We start from the raw sequence: 23,062 nt of genomic DNA, 5'->3' as shown, positions 1-23,062 counted from the left end.
TATCCACAACGCCAAGTTGTCCTCTAAATTTGACAAACTTATCAGGACCAAGAGGCTTGGTGAGAATGTCTGCAGTCTGATCCGTAGTAGGAACATACTACAAGTCTATTGTCCCGTCTTCAACCAACTGTCATATGTAGTGACAGTGAACATCCACATGCTTGGTTCGTTCATGGAAGACTAGATTTTGTGCTAACTTGATAATGCCTCCGTTATCAACAAACAAAGTAGTCGGTCCTGCTGGTGACATTTGCATATTCCCAAGCATCCAACGAAGCCAAATAGCTTCACAACCTACCTTAACTATTCCTCTGTATTCAGCCTCCGCGAAGGAGAGAAATTGTCTGTTGCTTCTTACTGGTCCGGTCCATGTGACAGCACCTGATCCCAAACTGAACACATATCCAGAAGTTGACCTTTTATCGTCAATAGAGCCTGCTCAATCAGAATCTATGAACCCACTGAGTCTAGGATTAGAACTTCGATAGTAAAGAAGCCCATAATCTGAAGTGCCCTTCACATAACAAAGCACACGATGTGCTGCCATCCAATGATCAACCTTGGGAGATGTCATAAAATCGTGAGATGTAGCTAACTACAAAGCTAGTATTAGGCCTAGTAGCAGAGAGGTAGATGAGGCTACCTACTAGTTGCCTATATATGGTATCATCAACAAGTGGAGAATCGAACTTTGTTGATAACTTGAGACCTTTCTCCATGGGTGTAGATGCAACCTTGCAATCCTGCATATGGAATTTGTCTAATAGAGGTTGTGTCATGTAGACTACTTCATGGAGATCACCATTCAGGAAAGCACTCTTGACGTCCGTCTGATCGACCTTCCAGCCAAATTGTGTTGCCATGGCTAGGGCTAATCTGATTGTGCTCATCTTTGCAGTAGGAGAAAAGGTCTCCTTATAATCAATGCCCTGACACTAAGAAAATTCCTTCACTACTAAATGAGCTAGAGTTGCGATATGCAGATGGACGAGCTAGAAAATCGTTTGTTTGTAGATGGATGTCGTTATTTTTAGTCGTGAGCCAGTTCAAATGCGAGTTGCAAAAACTCAAGTTGCAGACAAAAAACCCTAGCCGAAACCAAGTGAAGCAGATAAATTATGGAAACAATAATTTCAAAAATTAGAGTCAGATAATTTCAGCAAGAAATTATTATTATTTTCGAAAATATGCAACCGAGCTCTGATACCATATTACGGAAGTAATTGGTAAATATTTGCTTGTATTAACAGAGACCAAAAGGACTATGTATACAAAAAAATAAAGCGATGTTTCCTTGGGAAATGATCGTAAAGAATAGAAATATTCTATTCTAGCTAAAAGAAAGCTAACGGATAACTACAGCTAACTAAATATTAGAAACATTCTAATATTTACAATAGATTACAAATAGATTAGCATTAACTAATAAAAGACGCTTCTCTATTATCATAATAATGGAAACCTCAAACAAGGATCTACTACATACGTAGAAGATGAAGAGGCCTACAACGAGGAAGAGGATGTTGATATCATGGAAAAAACTTCATTGTGCTTACAATGAAAATGGAAAGCTTAAGAAGAAGAATGTGAAGCTATTTTGATTATAGCAGCTGCCATCATTTGAAACTGAATTACAATTTTATGAATAATTGAGTTTGATTTGTATGTTAAACATGACCCATAGCATTTACATTGTTTGTATCTGAGCTATTGCTTTCCAAGACAAGGTGTTAAAATGATATTATTAACAATGACCTCTTACAGATAAATGATCATTCACAAAGATATTTTGGATGTCTCAATAATTATTAGCAAGGTTTATTGCACATCACTTTGGTGCTAGCGCAATTAGAAGAAGCCAAACGAGTTCAGAATGAGATGATGAGGAAGTTAAATGCAAAAGAAGCAGATTATGCGGAATTAGAGGAACAGGTCACCATGCTGAAATGTGATTTAGAGAAAACCACTGCCAAATTGAATACCAGTCTCAAGTTTGAAAAGTGTTCTGATTTCCTAACTAATATCATTGACAGCCAAAGGCCATCTTCCGTCAAGACAAAAGTAGGATATGAAGGAGAGGAAAACAAACAGGATCATGCATTCAAAGGTTACAACAAAGGAGGAAGTAATAGGACAGAATCAGAAATGTTTTCCTCCTAGACAAGAGAATGCATCTAATATGACACATAACTTCTATAAATATTGTTACTCATGCAATTATTTTGGCCACGGAGTGAGAGATTGCAGAGCACAAAATGAATGTTTTCATGGATGGAGAAGTAGAAATCAGTATGGCCATTTCGCATGGTACTGCAAATATGGGTACATGAAATCACATGAAGGATACAAAAGAAATTATCGGAATATCAAAACAAAAAGGACCTGTCTTTCAATGGAAAAAGAAACTTCATAAAGACAAAGAAAGTTATGAAACCTCATGGACTTCATGGCAGAATAATCAAAAGGGAAAAACTATAAAAGTATGGAGAAAGAAGATAACCAAAGTAGAAGGAGAAACAAATGCAAGTGCAACTTACAGTTCATACATTTCCTAGTTTTGAGAAGAAGCATAAATTCAGGAGGATATACACATGAGAGTATTTATTAGTCCCTTGGAGAAAAGAGTAAGATGAGTTCATCACATTAAGGAGATGGATAGATTGCATTGTTGTCAAAGCTTTCATAAGGAACTTTCAAAGTGGCAGATAGAGTAAGCAATAGAGTAAGCAGGACTATAATACAAAATTCTTCTCAAGGGGAGTACAAGAGAAATTTCACAGGGGGAGCATTTGATGACAGGTTTACAGATGGAATCTTGGTAGTCATCCCTTTGCCATTGATGTCAAATGGGGAGAGAAAGATTGAAAGAAGGAAATTCGAAAGATTTGGTATTGCCATCAATGACGAAGGGGAAGATTGATTGAATTATTGTCATTGATGTCAAGAAGAATCGTCATTGATGGTTATACGGATATTAAAGATACTATGATGGTGATATAATAGTTACTTCAATATGCATTTGTAACATGAAAAGAAACATAAAATATATGAAAAGATGCATGGAAAGAAATAGGGGAGATTTATATAGCCTGTAGTATATGAAGAATATCATTATGACAAAGATGTTAGAAGTGAAATACATATCTCTGTTTTGGAAAGAAAGTAACGAATACACACAGACTAAATACTGATCTTGAATAAGTCTTAGAAAGCAAATACATACATTGCTCAAAGTGAAGAGTTTCTATCGCTGTGTGAGCACATATGGAGGGATATTGCACACTAATGTTAAAGAACTTAGTACACAGTGATCAGAATTATCAATAACTTATCAGCTGTCAAATATATACATAATCAGTGGTTTGAACATGTTGGTGCACAATATCCTATATAAAAGCTTAGAGTAGGAAGTATATTTTGCACCATTCTTTCATTTCATCAGGGACATACAAAATCTTAACGATGCCCAAGGGTTAGTTCATTGTAGTCTTCAACTCAAAACAAAAGGAATATCGCAACATTTTAAAGAGATTCCCCATTCCTCAATAAAACTAGGCAATCTTACAATGCATTGAACTCCTTAAAATGTTAATATTAAATAATTCTAATCAGAGTTACCATTTTTCTAATGCTTTAATAATCATTAAATTCAGCACACAGAACTTTGAAATTATGTAAATGAACATAAGTACACAACAATTTATGGCTTGAAATCTGCTTTCTGTTCATTTGAAAGCTCACAAGGAAACCTCCAGAACTCACAACTAAAGCTACACAGAATTATTACACGATATAGAGTTATTCAAATTGTATCTCGCATCTATCTGAATACCATCCAGCTGAAATATCTAATCTTTTAAAATAGAAATCTAATCTCACACAACAAATGACTTGGAAGATAAGTCAGATTGTCTCCACTTTAATATACTTACTTACTAAACAAAACACTCACTTCAATCACTAAACTGAATTACAAAAACAGAAAAACCACAAACTACTTGCACTTCACACTGAATTTGAGAAAAAGTTCTGTACAAAGCTAAAATGCTCAACATCTAGGAGTAGGAAATACTTAGTTTTTTGCACAGGCAATCAGGAGCTTAATCTTACATAATTACTACAAAGTCTAGTTAGTACAGATGTTCAAATAAAAGAGACTCGGCCATCATCATTTTCAGATCTTTGTCAAACAAAACAATATTAAATGGTAACATCCAACCATTAGATGTATACTAGTTTTAGTGTTCTTTCTTTGCTGGATCTTGATTCCATAGCACCAAGCATATCAAGTTTGAAGGGCGTATATGTTAGTGATTTAATCAGATTTATATGTTATAGGAATTTTAAATTTTAACCAATGTTCTGCAGATGTATATGCTTATTTATTGCAGATCGAACGCTACACTGTTCAATGTCCTTTGTTGATCACAATATATCAGAATAATAAACTTAACTATATCTATTATCAATATAACTTTGATATGAATTTATTGCTGAGAGTGATAAAGTTTTTTCTTCTTAGTTAAATAATATTGATTTAATTATTAAGTCACTTCTTATCTCTAGTTTACTTAAGCTAAACTTTGGGCATATAATAATTAATTCTTTTATTAATTATTATCATGCAACCTAGGTTTTACCTGTTAGGGTTTTGATCTCCTTCTATAAGGATTGATCTCTTTGTAATTTATTCATTCACTTTTGATAATAGCAATCTCTATTTTTGCTCATCAACAATGTCTCATCTATGGATCTGGGAATTTCAGCCTCCATAGCTTTTGCTTCTCTCTTTCTGTGATAGGTGTTTGCATGCAAGTGATTCTTGGGAATTGTGGAGTTGATCTTTCATGAACTTCAGCATGGCATCAAAGCTCCAAATCTTCATGCCCCTGTTCTATTTATGAAAAGTTTGGCTTGGCTTTCAAATCTTTCTTTTTTCAGAGGGTTTCATTTTTCAAAGATTTTTTGTATTGGATCTGGGGGATCACCTTTTTCCGGTGAATTTTAAGCCAAAACAGACCTCACTGTTGAGCTCAAAGTGCCCAAAAACCCCTATTTTTCATATAAAATTGTCCAATTTGGACACAGTTGGAATCTGAGGCAAAAACAAATTTGATCCCAAATTGGACACATTTCCCAATGTGACAATTTGTTTTTTTTTAGCACGCAAATTATGATCTTTTGGCACACAAATCAGAAAACACGTGCAAATCAAGACAATTTTTGGTATGAAACTGACACGCTTCTCGAGGTAATTTTTGTACTGATGGGTATGCTTCCCATGGCGTTTTGGCACAAATCCTGAGGTAGCAAAAAAAAAAAAATTTTGCCCTTGTTGCTCTTTTTTGACCTACATGTGGTTTTTCCATCATAACTTGCTCATCCAAACTTTGTTTTTGGCAAACAAGATATCGTCAGAAAGTTGGTTCCAAGCCTATTCCAGTGGTGCAGGTTATTTTGAGTTTTGATTCTTTTTTTATGACTATTTTGGCTATCAAATTCGGGAGTTCTATTTTGCACTCTGGGAGACATATCTCAAGACATTCTATTTTCCAGATTCTACTCCAAGCATATCCTATTCGGTTTTTTTTTTTTGCATTATAGTGGATATCTTGGTTGTTTCAAGTCCGGAAATCAATTTTGTTGCTTCAGATGATTTGTCATGGGTTGTACTATCTCTTTTATCAGCCTTATGTCTCTTTCGATCTTTGTTGACATCCTTTTGTAGTATTTTTGCAAACTCACTGAGATAAAGTGTCACTCTATTGCATTTCGGGATCTTGGACATCTTTATGTTTTGTTGCACTCACAATAATTGTAAAGTGCCTTGGGGGGTTTCATGTTGGCCATATTTGCCATCTTCCTTTATCAAGTGAGTGTTCTTTCCACGACATTAGCCTCGTGATGTGTCGATGACGTGTGTCATTATAGGTGTTTTAGTTCTTTTGCACTCTCGATGTTCCTGGTTCTTTCTTTCTGCAGGAGATATTACATTTAATTTTAGCGTTCATGTCTTACCCCTCAACATTATTGAGGGGTTATGTTGGTTCTTTTGCTTTCTTGGTTCGATGGAGTAAGCTATGTATTCAATATTTGATCCTATGTACTAGGCGATTCCAATGGCTGGATACCTATGCATTTCGGTGAGATGGATCATTTACCATATAGACATTCTTTCATTCTTGTTTTTGGAAGCCATAAAGATACCTTCCATCTTCGATTGATCAGCTCTTCAGACTTAGTCTTCTCTACCTGGTCATGTTCTATAAGATGGATCATTTACCATATAGACATTCTTTCATTTTTGTTTTTGGAAGCCATAAAGATACCTCCCATCTTCAATTGATCAGCTCTTCAGACTTAGTCTTCTCTACCTGGTCATGTTCTATAAAATGGAGGTTCTTTAGATCAGCAATTTGGCAATGTTTGCAGCTTCATGCTTCAGTGGTGTTGTTTGTGATCATCTTTTTGGTTCCCACCTTCTGGGACATTCCCTAGTTTGGAGGCTTCTTCAATCCTTCACTAGTTCTTTCAGCACTCTTTCCATCTCTTTTTTGGAGTAGGGCTTTTCCCACATGGTTTTCTCTATTTCTTCTCTTTTCAGAGATTTGGTTGTGCTTGGCTACCTCATCAGACCTTGTTGCCGGGACCCAAATTTACTTTCAGTAGTAATTTCAAGGCATTTAGCTAGTCCTTAAGATTACCTTAAGGGGTGGCTGTTAGTGTAATAAAGTTTTTTCTTATTAATTAAATCATATTGAGTTAATCATAAAGTCACTTATTATCTCTAGTTTACTTAAGCTAAACTTTGGGCATATAATAATTAATTTTTTTATTAATTATTATCATGCAAACTAGGTTTTACCTCTTAGGGTTTTGATCTCCTTTTATAAGGATTGATCTCTTATTCATTCACTTTTGATAATAGCAATCTTTTTTTTGCTCATCAAGAATGTCTCATCTATGGTTCTAGGAATTCTAGCATCCATAGCTTTTGCTTCTCTCTTTCTGTGACAGGTGTTTGCATGCAGGTGATTCTTGGGAACTGTAGGGTTGATCTTCATCAACTTCAACATTTATATCGATCAATTATAATCTCAATATTGATATCAAACTGAGATATGGAATGTTGATGAGATATATTTATGAGGAACTGCTGAATATTTGCTTTGCACTAGTCGATTTCTATTTATTACTAAGCAATGTGAATATGATCGAAGGGATGTCTCCCGTAGAGACGTAGCTCTAAGCGGACCATATGGTCTTGCATAGTCATGTCTCTACATGAGACATGATTCGACGCTCTACATTTAACAATAACAACCGTTCATCAATATATCTCAGCAAGATTAACAGTAATCATAAACAATATTCGCTGCAACCATACACACATTATTATCAATACGATAAGATGTAATGTCCCCAAGTAAGTTCAACTATAATAACTTAATTTATGCTATCAATGAGTGCATTAATAATAAACTATATTGAGAGACCATGCTATCCGGATTATTTATAAGAATGCCGAGATGCAACAGGTAGCTTAGACACCAAACTCTATGGCTTCCCTCAAAGATTTTTTTGTATTCAAGCCCTTAGCCTTTCTTGGACATGTCCGCAAGGCGCTCAAGGTTGCTGATCTCTATCCTATCTTGGGATTGACCAATTGGCTGGATTTACAAAGGCCTCTCCCTTATTGCATTCAGCTCTTCTTTAACTTTGAAATAATAACTAGTTTGATCATGGACGTTAGATTAAGGTTAATGATTTGGTATTTCTTCTTATTAAATTTATCATTGGATAGCAAAAATAGATAATATTATTCATACCAGTCACTATGATGCATAAGGCCCTGCCTTATAATATGAATGTTATCCCTTGCTCGGTGCGATTGGTTATGCCAGAGACCTGACTGTATTCATTATACAGCTGCAGACTGTATGCTATTTAGTTATGTTATTATATGTCCTCCTTAAGGATGCAATGGTGTAAAATATTCCATGGGAACTCTGCAATTGTTTTTTATGCTTATGATCCTGTTTTATTCTGCTGTGTTATTCACTGTTGTGTCAGGCATCCTACTTTCGCAGTGATTGGTATTAATATTAGTATGAAATGTCACCTGGTTTAATCACTGCTTCCCTGCATACGCTGCATAGGCATCCACTCTTGAAGCGTTATTTGGGTTAGTTGATGTTGATGATAATTGCAGCATAATTTGTTTGTCAGCATTAAATGCCTATTAGACTTGTCTCGAGTTCGTAGAACAATATTCACAGTCCATCATGGAAAAGTATTTATTAATTTTTTTTTGAATTAGATAGTAATAGATTAAGATGATAAATAATTTATTAAGAATGGTTTAATCAATATTTATTACAATTACATTTTTACTAACTATAATTAGGAATTGGTAGTTATATATTTAATTAATCAATTATTTTAATTAATATTTATTATAATCATAAATTCTTATTCAATTAATAAGAATATATATTTAATCAATTATTTTAATTAATATTTATAATAATCACCAATTATTATTGAATTGATACATTTAATTATTTAATATTTAATTTATTTGTCAAATAAGAATTAAAAACCTTATTATAGGTAGGGGATGTCACATAGGATCAATATGATCATTGATTATATATGTATCTATATAATAAAATAATCACTATACATACATGCATGCATGCATGCATACATACATGCATACATACATACATACATCCATACATGCATGCATGCATGCATGCATACATACATATATTTAAATTTGGTGATTATCACTGACTAAAGTCATAAATAGGAGACATTATTATGATAAACATAATCATCTTATGATGTTGCAGATAATGAGAACAGTGAAGGATAGGAATCAAATGAAGAATGGGCCAATTATACATTTGATTCCATTGGTTAGATTAATCCGATCGAAGCTCCAAATCATTAACAGTATATAGTAGGACAACATAACTTCATTCCAAATCTCAACCAGTCTCAAATATCTAATCTAGTCAATATGATCTTTTAGGAGGTGTTTTTTTGACATTTCACCTCAACAACAAAGGAGACCTAAGTGGTGTAACACATTGCAGTGTGTGCAAGAAGACAAACTTCCCCAATAGAATGTATAGCACAAAGGCTGGGAAGAAAACCTATTGGTTCGAAGGCACATGTAAACTTGCTCTCCACTTGTCCTTTTTTCAAGAGAATGGGCTGACCACACATGTAGGAAGCAACCATGGAGGCTAAGTATAATGACAAATTGAAGAATCATACTTGGGTGTTGGCCGATGTGTCACAAAGCAAGCAGTCCATCACAATGAAATAGATTTATATGATGAAATTAGTCCACTAGCAAGCAGAAAGAACACTTTAATATCTCAAAGGTATACTTGACTTTGGCATTTAATACTAGTTCCCTTCAAAGCTCAAGAGAAAGAAACTTTTATTTGACCAATTATATGGGCATGAGGAGATCTTAGATATTTTTTTCCATAATACAGCTGCATTGTTTTCCACTAGAGCACACTGTAAGTCAACCATTACTACAGATTGTGAGGCTATATAGTTGCAATGGACGTAGCATGAATTGCAAGTGAATCCAATTATATGCTGGCTCCCCTAAACTATGAGAATCAAAATGTTCAAATTTTCTGAATAACCCATTATATCATGTCCAAACCAATCACATTGATATTCATTGTTGCAACATTTGGGGCATAGTTGATATTGTGAAAAGTAGTCTTCATTATTGTGCAACATAAGAGTAGACTGTAAATACAAGAGACGCAAGCATCAAAGTTCCTGCCTGTTGTATAGTGTTTTTAGGAGTAAGATTTGGTAAAATGAAAATGAGTATTAAAGGAAGAAGTGACGACTTATGTCATAGAATAATAATAGCAAGACATATTTGAACAATGTTTCAACCACAAGTTTGTATGAGAAAATGATGAATATTGTGAATTACATTTCTTTCCTTATTATTGAGGGCAACTTAAAAATTATGATTGCACAACTTGGTACATTAGTTGTCTAACTAGATTTTTCAAAAAAAATTAAACTTTATTGAGTAATTATCGTTGATAATCTTATTTAAAAATTTCTATTGAATACACATTTTTTTTTTTTTTTAAATGTTTCATAATTTTAATCTAAAAATATAGTTCTTAAAGTGTTAAATTACATTAACACAAATTTCAACTTACCACAAGTTAAGGATTGTTAATTCTTATAATACAAAATAAAATAAGTAGAAAAAAGCTAAGATGACCTATTTCTTAAAAACTAAAAAAAATTCAATAATATAACATTTTTAATTTTAGATATAACAAAAATATATTTCATAATAAATATATTATTTCATAACCACATTTTGTATTATCTTTTTTTAACCTATTTAAAATCATCTATAGTAAGTATTTCATATTTAACTTAAAAATTAAATTAAGATAAAAAATTAAAAATTAAAAATTAAAATTAATAAGTAATAACATCTATTAAAATCTATTATAATTATATATATTTAGATGTAGAAAATGATTGAACCTTATAAGTTTTAAAATTTAAAAACAATAGTTACATAGAATAAATATATTTAAAGTAATTTTCTTATAAATTAAATCAAACATGGATAAAAAATTACAAAATAATATCTAGTGACATTAATAAATAAAAAATTCTACCTTCAATAACCGAAAAAAAATCAAATATAAAAGTCAGTCACGTGCTATGAAAAAACAGTAGAAAAATAGCTCTGCGGCCAAGAAAAGTGACTTTAACTTTTCGTCTTCCAAAGCGAGTACTGCATTAATTTAGCCGTGAATAAATGCAGGTTGCCGAAAGTGGCCACTAATGATTGGGTCTTTTAAAATTTTGATATTATTTTCTTTTGAAAATTTGATTTTTCCTCCTTACTATTATTGAAGAGAACCAATAACAATGCAGATAAATTGTTTTTTCTTAATTTAATAAATACAGGAAAAATTGAAACTTTATAAAAAAGTTAAGATCTCAAAAAATTCGTAACTGTGATTGGTCAAAGTAATATGCTTATTTGCCCCTAATCGATGCATTAGTATCCTGCAGGAACTAATAATGACTAGATAACGTGTCTTATACATTTGTAAAATTTTGATACAAGCTTGAGGTGGTCTCTTAACTTAGTCATTAACAGGTGGGAACAGAGATATTATTAATTGCTAATGTCAAATATTGTTCACAATGGGAGTTACGAAGTGTAATAACATAATAAATTAGCTTATACAAGTAACTTATAGCTATATAGAACTTCCTCTTCCTTTAGAAATAACCATGCACGAACATTCTAATGTGTGTCAATTTCCCCATCTTCATAGAACATGAATACCTCAAAACTTGCCCACTTTTGCCAATACTTGGAACAATTTTTTTTGATTAAGACAAGAATCTGCAATACGGATTTGTACAGTAATTAGAAAGCATCTCCATTATGCATTCTATAACTTGAGTGGAACAACCAATCTCGGGTACCATTAGAGAGTTCAGGTGTGAGTAATTCTTCCAAATATGTCAGTAATTTCAAAAACACAAGCCACGTGCTTCAACAACCACAACTCCCTTACATGTATTGCAACTCTGCTCTAAACAAAATGTGCATACCATGACAGTTGCAGGCTTCAAGATCTTAGAGAATGCAATTGCGATACTGATTTCACCCATATGTTTTTCTGTCTCAGCATTCTATCAAGTATGAGTATTCTGTGAATGATATTGTTTTCTAGCACAACTCACAAATAATATTGTTTTTATATTAATCATGCCAAATCATTCTGGACAGAATATTTATAGAGGACAGAGTCTTCCTAAAATTTCTCCCATGTAGTTCTACCTTATTTGGGGATGTTGTTATTAAGATAACTCATACCCAACACAACAATATGAGAACTACCAATAGTTTTCTCCATGAATTGAAAGTCGGAACAATCCCTAGACTGAACTTTACAGTTACGGCAATCCCCATAATCACCACTTTACAAGGTTGTAAGGAAAGTCAATAGTGAAGAATATCATTGGCAAGGAGAGCAACAACGTCCTTGAAGACTATTGGCAAAATACTAATTATATTGTTCTTTTATTCACCGTGCCTAATTATTCAAGACATTACATTTATATAGGATAGCTTCCTGAAATTTCTCTCATAGAGATCTACCATATTTTATTATTAGGAAATTATTAAAACGACACATGCCCAATAAAATTATATGAGCATCAACAATTGTCTTCCCAAAAAGTGTATGTATGTTTTTTTAGTTCAAAAAAGTTATTACATATTTAAATAGGGTTATAGGATTTGTTTGGCTTAAATTATTGTCACAGAGATGAGCATTAAATGCCCCTGTAATCACCTCAGAAAGAAATCTTATTATGAAAACCTGTGGTGATAATAAAAAATAATAACATTATGTAACTTAGAACAATGTTGAATTCACTAGGGGAAATTCAGCACGTCACAGATCTATCACTTTTTCATACTAGTTCCAAATAGAAATTACTTCAGACATAATATGTCTGTCTCTAATCAAAATCAACTGTAAAAATAATGACACTTACCAGAAGAAATAATTGCAAACGAGATAAATGTGCCAACTGCTCCAAATAGCACAATGGTTATGAAATTGCGGAAGAACTGTTTCTTCTTAACCTGAAATCTGCACAAGCAAATTTGAAGATAAACAAACTGTCATAGGAAGTTCTCCATTACATTCAACTTAAAGCATTACATTCAACTTAGAGCATTGAGTTAACACGTACATTACTTTTTCTTGCAAATATTGATTTTCTTGCATTTCATTATCAAAGCTTTGTACCATATACCAGTCAAGATATTTTGAACCAACATCCCCTAACATTAACAATGAAAGACCAGTGTGATTCTTCCTAGCTATCTATGTCTCCTATAGCATGTACAGATTTATTCATGTACTACAATTCTAAGCATCTGTTATATAATAGTAATATAATAAGGCTGGTTATTAATAAATGGTTAAGATTTGCCAAAAAAATGTGCCACACAAATCCAAAGTCATGGTGTCTTTAAGACTCGGTCAGCTTGTGTCCAAATACAAAGTTGAATGACCAAGAAGCCTGCACAGAGACATCATTGTTACATGAAATACTCTTTCCTCGGATTTTCTGAAACTTATTGTAATATATATTATTTGCTTAGATGACTTATCTCACAGCAATAAGGGTTCAATTTATTACATCAAAAAGCTAAGAAAGACATGTTAAATAGATACACTGACGATCAATAGTAATATACCCTATATTGAAATTGGGAATTCATGTTACACATTTAAAGCATGCAAATGATTACTCCAAGATTGAAACTTTCAGTCAGTAACCTGATTGCTTGATAAGAAAGATTATCTCAATTAGTTACAGGACCTACGATTTTATTATCTATGGCGTCTTCATGTGCTGTGATCACTTTGGTTGCCATTGAATTGCTAAATAATCATTCTGATATTCTGAAGATGATCAAACTGATTCTGCTCGGATTAGGATTGAATTCTGATCCCGATACCTGGTGTGGTCACCTCTGTACATTGCAAATGAATTAAAAACCAGCAATCATGCCTGCGATTACGTCCAAGCATGGAGTTCTCAGCTCTCAGGGTGTGTCCTGAAAAAGCTATTCAATTTCCTTGCATAGAGAACCAAAACACAAAATGACTCATAATGAATTCCAAATCCCATAAATGCCTCTTGAAAAAGGACCCTTAGCCCAAAAGGCTGCTATCATATCCTTAATTCACTGATTTTTGACGCCTTACGCAATAATACTATTTGCTTCTCATTAAAATGGTCACCATCATGTCAATTGGCTGAGGAAGATAAGATCATAACACAAGTAGCCCCCTTCAATAATTACACATGAATAATTAAATTCTATTAACTACAACCTTAGCTTTTTGCCTACATATTTTATCAGCTTAACTCCTTTAATAACTTAATGCTTTAGCATGGGGGGGAAAATTAATAGGCTAGCATTATTATTTATTTATTTATTAACATGTTAGACAATAAGAGACAGTACACTCCTCCCTACTCGGAAATTTCTTGTCCTCAACCAAACACCAAGCAATTTGCAGCTCTGCTCTGATATAAATACCCAAACAACACAAATCATGAATCAATATAGTAGGGGGCAAGTGTGGCAATGCATCCAGCAAATCAATTCCCAGATCCCACACCAAAATATTAAACCTGTCGAATAGGATGAAAAAGTAATATCTTAGAAAGTCCCCATGAACCATCCACCCAACATTGTTGTTATAAACAAAGTAGCGTGTAGCAAAAGAGGTGCATAACTCCATATGATGAAGCCAATACTATCCTAGTCAAGAAACGGTTAAGCTTCAACACTATACCACTTCCCAAGCAAGGATGGATGATATAGGTCACCCAAATTTGACCAAACATTTGTTGTCGATAAAAATGAACAATCATCCCATGCATTATTATTTAGCTGCAAGCCAACATTTTGGAGACCCTTCTCCATGATGAGCAATGATCATCACAAGAAGGTCTTATATCGCTACTAACACTATATTCCAAGGCTGCCATATCATGAGCATAAGTAGATATGATAATGAAACTGATGTCATAGTTGGGACAGTCTAATGTATCCCCAATGTCACCCAATGGTATTTTCATTATCAAGGTGAGCTTGCATACACTTGGCTGCCACATTTGGGTTATCATTTTTGGTAGCCTTCAACACAATTTGTTTTCCTCCATGAGTAAACTCAAGCTCCATATTGTTGAAATCTTACATGCATCTTCCAAGGGACTTCTGCCTGTTTTTATGTGGAGCCTAATCAAACTCGAGGGGGTTAATTTTTCCCACTGATGGGATCAAGGGGCAGCGCCCCTTGCATGGTCCTGGGGCTTTGCCCTAGGTGTGCTCCCTGTCACAATATAGGGCAGAGTCGAGGGGCAGCGCCTCGCGAGGCCAAAAATGACTTTATGATTATAAAAGGCGTTTGGAGTTATTTTTTCTATTAGACGACATATTCAAGCCCTAATTTTCTAAGTGGCATAAGTCTTGTATAAAATGGCTTAGGATTAGGGATTTTATGATGAAGATTATTTAGTAGCTTGTTGCAGTGGTATTGAGTTGCAAGGGATTGCAGATTGTAAAAAGGTTGAAATCACTGGATAATAAGAATATTGGACTCTCTGTCTGGTGGACGTAGGCCAGGGATTGGGTGAACAATGTTAAATCTTTCTCTTGTTTTCTCTTCAGTGTGCTTATTCCTTTCTGATATTGGTTATATTTGCATGTACTGCTATTTCTGTATCTCTCATCCTAATGCTACCATGGTACTCCAATGATATTTCAGTCCCACCAATACCAACCACATAGTACTCAATTTAAAATGTATAATCATCCAACTGTATGGCCAACCTTGGTATTTTTCTTGTGCAACTGATTTTATATTCATCCACCAACATGACACTGAATCCGGGAATGTCCTCCAATTGCAATCCTTCCTTGACTACAAAGTCCTCGTCAAGAAAGTTATGTGCACTGCTGCCACCACATGCACAACTCCCAGTCCTTTGACAATCACTTTTAGTACGAAAAGATGATCTCTAGAGCCTCTAGAAGGGGCGCAACAGTACCATGTGCCTCGACATCATGCTTAATGTCCTTATTACAGTCCATGTCAAAAATCATCTCAAAAAGATATACCACTGTCATGGTTGCCAAGTTTCTTTGCAAGAAAAAGAAAGATTCCTTTTTATCTCGTTTCTTGATCCTTTTTCTACGTTAGAAGACATGACCTTGGGTTGATTAGGAACCTTCTCAACTAATTTATTGTCTGATTTCTTATTTCTGAAGTTCTTTTTGTGTAGCTGAGAAGGTGTAGTCTCTACATCAAGCGCTAATCCAATGGCATCATCCAAGGTAATATGCCTATAAGCCTTAACCAATCCTTTCAGTCTGTTTCTCAATCCTTCTACAAATAACATTGTGACTTCTATGTGATATGTGACTCTTTTATGTGACATATTACCATGACTAAGATCTTTTGGAGCACATTAATGTACAACTCCAAGTGTCCAACCTATTTCAGTTGAGCCAACTCCTTGTAATAAACTTCTGCATCTTTCTTGTCAAAGTGAGTGACAATTTATTAATATATTCTTCATAGGAGTGAATCACGGAGTGATTTGAGATACTAATCCATGGTGCCACCAGTCATATGCTACTCCCTCTAGGTGCATGGTAGAAAATTATATCTTCTTTCATGGAATTAAGAGCCAAAAATGTACCTATATACCCATGACCTGTTTGTTATCTTACCACTTTCATCAAAGGTTAGTAAAGTAACTTTATTTAATGCATCATTATATTCCACGTTTTTATTGTTTTGTCTTTCCAAACGGTACCGTGCCTTGTCTTTTTGATGGTTCATAAGCTGATTCAGAATCATTAGCTGTCTTACCTCAGCTGGAAGATTTTTGTATTAATCATTGGTCACCATGACATCAACTGTAATATCAGTTTCTTCTTTTTCCACCTTTAAAAATGTTTCTCTTACGAGTTTCCTTGGCAAAAATATGGGGCATAGTACTTTGTATTCATTATCCTCGCAACATTAGAAGTTGTTCTGTCCCAAATCCCACGCGTTACATCACTCCAGTTGTGCTCACTACTTGATTTTTTTACCCAGCATAGTCCTTTCTTAACTGACCCATAGTTGTAATCATCTGATCCTAAAATTGTTGGAAACATTTATTGTTGGTGTTGGGCAATAGTGATCAAGAAATCATTAAGCTGATTGTTTAAGTCCCTAGGCAAGCTTTCACCTCTTATTTCACCCATCTCTGTTTCAACTAGGTCAATTTCAGCTCCTTCCCACTATCCTGACCTACTTCTAGTATAATATATGTGTGGTGCATGGAGTCAACTTAGACTAACATGCAATGACACACTTTCACAAATTGTTCAAAAGTGACATGCAACCATCTGAGTATCCATCAAGCTAATATGCAATGCAAATCCACAAATAAAGACTGCTCGAAAATAACACGTAATGATAACCCTCTTCATGAAATGCTCCCAAATTGACATGAAATCATCTAGATATTCACCAAATTGTCATCAATGACATCGAACGCATGCAACTTAAAAACCGGCAAAGAGTATTCACCAAAATGACATCAATAACATCAGACACACATGCAACTAAAAAAGCAGCAAAGATCACTAACTCTAATACCACTAAAATATCATTACCTCTGATTTAATGAAGCTTATTGTAATATGCATGATGTATTAGACAACTTGTCTCACAACAATAAGGGTTCAATTTATTACATCAAAATATACTGCTTAGTGTGGACTGCTTCAGCCCAAAATTTCTTTGGAACACTCTTATGTTCAACCATAGATCCGGCCATTTTGGTAATCATGCAGTTTCTACACTCAGCGACACCATTTGTTGAGGGGTTTAGGATATTGCTAATTGGCACTTTATGCCATGCAGTTCACAGAAATGGGAGAAGGCAAATGAACAAAATTCTCCCCCATTGCCAAATTCTAAGAGAAACATTATGTTGAACAGACTCTTTTTCTACAAAATCTTTGAAATTTTGAAACAGAGCAAACACCTCTAATTTTTTTATGGAGTAAATACACCCACATTCAATGACTAAAACCATCAACAAAAAGCATGAAATATGACTGAAACCATCAACAAAAAGTAAGAAATACATAGACAAACTGACAAAAGGGGTAGTCATAGGTCCACAGATATCAGCATGGACCAATTGTAATACCTTAGAAGCTTTCTGAGAGTCGCCATCTGAAAAAGGAGTGCAATTTTGTTTCCTAGACTGGCATGCTCTCCAAACTCCAAGGTTTTGGATCTGAATCTCAGGCAGTTCAACAATGAGCTCTTAATGAACAAGTTGAGAAAGATAGGGCACATTTAAATGCCCATACCATTGATGCCAGAGTGTACTAACATAGGAGTGATGGGCCGCCATATCAAGCTCCAGAGAATCTTCGAAGTCAAAGGGACTGAATAGACTATTATCCTCAAGACCCACAGCAAAAGTAGATTGAGTCTCTCAATCAGTAATATTCTATTGATGTGAGTTGAAGGTCGCCTCTAGCAAAGGTGAACGTCGCAGATTTTGATTGACTAAGAAGGTTTAGCTCCATTCCTGGAACATAGTAGACATCAAGGAAAATCAGTTTCCTTCCTCTAGAAGCAATTTTTATATTGTGTTTTCCAACAACGATGTACTCTTCTCAATCAATAACTTAATTTAAGAATGGCTGAAATCTGTGAACCAATCCCAACAATGAGTGAAGTAGTGAGAGACACCTAAATCAATACACCAAGCAAAGGATTTTAAATGATGTACAGGTTTTTTAGCCACGAAGCTATAGAAGTCAAACTCACCTTGCTCAATATGCTCCACAACATGCACTTGAGGTTGTGAACCAGATTCTAAAGCAGTTAAGCATTTACTACAATCCAACTTCGTATAACCAAACTTATGGCAGTAATTGCATTGAATATTTATCTTCATTGGATCATATAAAGACTGAGAGATGGATTTTGCTGAGAAACCTGAGAGAAATGATAGTTGCCTGTGGATTTACTTGAGAGAGCTTGTGTGCTTTAAGATGTTCTGGTACCACTATCAAATTGTTGTTTCTAGTGATCCTGTCATAGAAGCATTATGCAGAATCAGCAAACAAAACATCAAAATGAGTGGAAGCAATGTTGAGAGAGTTTCCACAAAGTGCTCATAGCAAGATGGTTGGAATTCTGTACAAATGCTTGGTGCCAACTCTTGCTTGAATTCCAAAACTACAACTACTCTTCGTCTCCTAAACATTTGGAGGGCAACTTGGAGAAGATGGAGCATTCATAGATTTTTGCTTTTTCTGTTGAGGCTCTTGGACGTCTTTCTCACCCCTGGGATGCTTTTCTCGAGCTACCTCTTTCACTTTCCTGGTTTCTACGCCTTTCGATGGAGTTTGTCTTTCTTCAACAATCCCTTCAAATATTTGCCATGGTCTTTCATCCCTAAGCAGTCGGTGACTAATCAATCTATGCATGATTCCATTTGCTAGTGCAACTAGTTTTTTAAGCTTTCACTCAAACCACCCACTTTGTAAAATCCAAGATTGGCTTTGAAAGAGTTTCCAGATTTGTAACATCTTTCTTTTTCCAATCATATGGCTGAGCTGTCATATCTGAATTGAATCCTTTCCGCGTCACATTTGGATCCTCCTCTATCTGATCAAGCACCTGGAATATGTTGCATGCTCTAATAATGCTCAATGGCAACCTTGAATGCATCCTCTTTCTAATCTCATGCTCATTTGCAACATTTGCCCAAAAATCTTCAAGGTGAACTTTATGTTGGTACTTTGATCTCGCTACTAATGTGATCTTATTGTAGGGATCAAAATCGGACTGTTTTAGATAAAGTGGAAGACAGAAGAAGTGGAGCTCATCTGATGATATCTCTTTGCAGCCTTCAGATATAGGCATGTCACAATTTTTTCTTCTCCAATGGAAATTGGGAATTGCGATCCCAACTTCCTCTTCCGCTTTTGAATCTTGTCATAGACTGTGAGTTGCCGAGTAAGTTCCAACAAGACCATCTTACCTATTGGATACCCCGGAAGTTTGTGCGGCTCCATGGAGAATCCTTGAACTTGGATGTATGAAAAGGTGGAAAATTGGATAAACCAAGCGCCATAGTCCTCCACCAACTTCATTGCGCCAACTGATAATCTCATATGCAACTTCTTTTGTAGGGTTCTCACTATGCACATGGAAAAGCCATCATTAACCCTTACATAATCATCCATGGAATATAAATGCAACTATGGGTAGCATTCATGAAATTTCAAGTCTTGGAATCAGCTCCCAATCAGTCCTTTGCATCTCAACCCATCATAATTCATCCTGTGTGCTAGCATATAGATGACATAAGATCTCATGTAGAATTTTCTTGTGTGCTCTAGATTCACCAATTGGTCATTTAAGTTATCACTTATGAGTCCAGCCCAATCTATCCTGTCACCTTCTTCTGTCACCTACTCAACAAAGTACCACATCCAAGATTCAAATCTATACGAATGAGGCATGCCAAAAATGCAACTAAGCATCGTGATCATGTCGCTATATTCCCTCTACAAGTCAAGCCATGCTAGTTCCTTAGGAATCTTTGAATGATGTAATCTATTCTTTTTCAAACATCTCTTGTTGATTATTTCTTCACAGAATTGAATTCCAGCAGTGTAGATTACGAGTGCTTGCTCCTATGTTTCCGTCACCAATCTCAAGTGTGAAGGAATCCCAAATGCTTCAATTATGGATGCCAAAGAAAAGTCTACGAGAATATTTTGTTCTAAATCCCTGATTGTTCTATCTCTTGCACTATAGTGTTTGGCACATTCCACGATTAACTCTGGATGCCAAAAGGTAGGAGGGAAACTAGCTATAGCAACAATTTCACTCCTCACGATTCTAGTAGCTAGGCGCATAGGATGATGGTCTTTGTATCCAAACATTCTTCAATTGAATTCTTCCAAATCGAGGCCACCAAGGCTTGCATTTCCAATCTCTTCCCACTTCGACATGATTTTGGATTCGGGATAAAATCCTGTCCTTTGATTCTTTATTAATTGTCCTTGTGTTTCACCTGTTCCTCGAGGTTTTGTCATTTTTCCTTCCTACAAAATAGAAAATGTTCATACATAAGCATATGAAGAAAACACAAAAAAGGAGGAATAATTCTTCCAAAAGATGAAGATTTTGTAACTTTGTCAATATTTCTAGACACTTCTCCTTGGAATTCACTTTTCACGCTTTTCTCAAGAAACTTGCATATATTTCTAACTCATTGAACAAGTTCCTTTATGATCAAGTTTGGAATTCTTCTTTCACGAATTCGAAGAAAATTCCTTTTCTCTCCTCAACGATCACAAAAATTTCTTCAAAAATCTACCTCAAACTCTCTAAATTTAACCCTTGCTCTTAATTCGCTCTTTAAATTTGTAGGTGTGAGAGAGAATCAAATGGTTTGATTATATAAGCCATCCTTCTAAAAAGCAATCATAAAGTTGTACGCTAATATTAGGCAGCTACTTTACTTAGCCAACAAGATTCCCATTTCTGTGCCACTTGTCGATTTTCTCCTTGTTTTTTGAAATTTGTCCTTTTGACGCATGAAGCTAAGTCCTCATTCATCCAATTTCAATTTTTTGGGAGAAATTAATTAATTAAATATTAATATAAAGATCAATATTTAATCAATATTCTTATTTTAATTCAAAAAATCAAAAACAAAAATTCAATTTCTCCAATTAAATTTTTTTGAATTATTTGCAAAGAGTAATCAAATTAAATATTAATAAAAAAATATTATATATTTAAATTTCCATGTAAACCCAAAAATCATTCACACAAAAGTCCTTTTGGAAAAATCGTTTTTTAAATCTAACTTTTTGGTCCTTGAGGAATCTTCTCAACTTTTTGCTTTTCAGATTTTGATTGATTCTCCACTACATTTTTTTTTCAAACTTCGACTCTTTTCAAATTACCAAAAAAAATTAATTCTTCTCATTTTCCAAACTTACAAAATTTCCAAACTTCCAAATTTTCCAAGTTTTAACTAATTTTGAAATTTTCCCGAATTTTTCAAATTTTCAATTCTTGGGATTTTTCCAAATTCCCATTCTTTGGAATTTTAAATTTTTTTGATCTTTCCAAATTTCCAAATTTTTCAACTTTTTCGAAACTTCTCTCGTTTGGATTTAAAAATTCTCAACCTTCAGAATTTTCACAATGTTTTGGATTTTCAAGTGTCCTCACTGTTTGGGATTTTTTAAATTGTTCCAAATTATTTTTATTGTTCCAAAATCTCATCCTTTGGTGCCTACCAATTTGGAAGAGATAGAAAATTTCTATCCTCAAATATGCACTCCAGTGCATTTTTCCTTCCCTCGTAGATTTTATCCATGATTCTAAAATTTTGTGCCTTAATCCATTTCCTGCCTATCAATGAGGAGAATGTGGGTTCTACACAAGCTAAGGAATTTCTTTGTGTCAGACAAACTCCATAGGTGGGTGAAATGTGCACTCCACGAAATTAGGAAAGCGCGGTTTAGGAAGGTCCATAGATTTCATCCACGGGAGAATCAATCTACCATATCATGAGAAGCCTACTCCACAAAAGTAGGAAGGCGCATATTAGAAGAGGTCACAGATTTCGTCCCAGGTGGACAAAATTCGTGACATATGAAAAAGTGCACTCCTTGACTTCCGGTGACCATGGTTTGGAGGTCACAGATTTTCTTCCTGCCGAAAAGAATCCTCCACCATGTCAAAAGTGTACTCCGTGCATAGTGGAGAGCAGTGTTTTGAGGTTGTCGTGGATAGTGAGAACATGCATTTTGAGAATCAATCTGCCATAGCATGAGAAGCCTGCTCCACAAAAGCAAGAAGGCACATATTACAAGAGGTCACAGATTTTGTCCTAGGTGGACCAAATTCGTGACATATTTAAAAGTGCACTCCTTGACTTCTGGTGAGCATGGTTTGGAGGTCACAAATTTTCTCCCTACCGAAAAGAATCCTCCACCATGTCAAAAGTGTGCTCCGTGAATGGTGGAGAGCGGTGTTTTGAGGTTGTCGTGACTAGTGAGAACATGCATTTTCCATTCGGAGCGTAGAACCAAGCTCAATAGTATTTGGTTGAGAGATCTTTATTAACACAACTAAGCTTCACTTACTTATTTGGCTCCATTGTGGACCATTTCAACTTCATTCAAAACAATCTGCATGTTGGGTAGTCCATGGTGGATCGTTGTTGAACTTTGCATTTAGCAAACAGTGGGGGGTCCCATGATTAGTGGGCGAAGGTGTGTAAACAATCACAACAAGCCGCATGATCTCTAGTGTAGCTGATATATAGGATTGTAGCTCAAGTAAATTAAGCATTTTCCTATCCTGTTCATGTTGTA

The 23,062-nt window shown here is 34.8% G+C and overlaps 1 protein-coding gene across 2 annotated transcripts in view; it reads right to left on the bottom strand.

The window, feature by feature from the left end:
- The window catches only part of LOC149539640 (sodium/hydrogen exchanger 1-like), a 111,292-nt gene that overhangs the window by 74,373 nt on the left and 13,857 nt on the right, over positions 1-23,062 (bottom strand). For both annotated transcript variants that reach the window (XM_089800876.1, XM_089800875.1), the window contains one exon: positions 12,601-12,698. In XM_089800876.1, coding sequence (XP_089657002.1) covers positions 12,601-12,698 — 98 coding nt within the window. The remainder of the gene's footprint in view (positions 1-12,600; positions 12,699-23,062) is intronic.

Source organism: Cupressus sempervirens, chromosome 9 (assembly GCF_028749045.1).
Source record: "Cupressus sempervirens isolate cs-2001-9-10 chromosome 9, ASM2874904v1, whole genome shotgun sequence".
Taxonomy (NCBI): domain Eukaryota; kingdom Viridiplantae; phylum Streptophyta; class Pinopsida; order Cupressales; family Cupressaceae; genus Cupressus; species Cupressus sempervirens.
The sequence above is the reverse complement of the archived record's forward strand: the minus strand, read 5'-3'. Positions and strand labels throughout refer to the sequence as shown.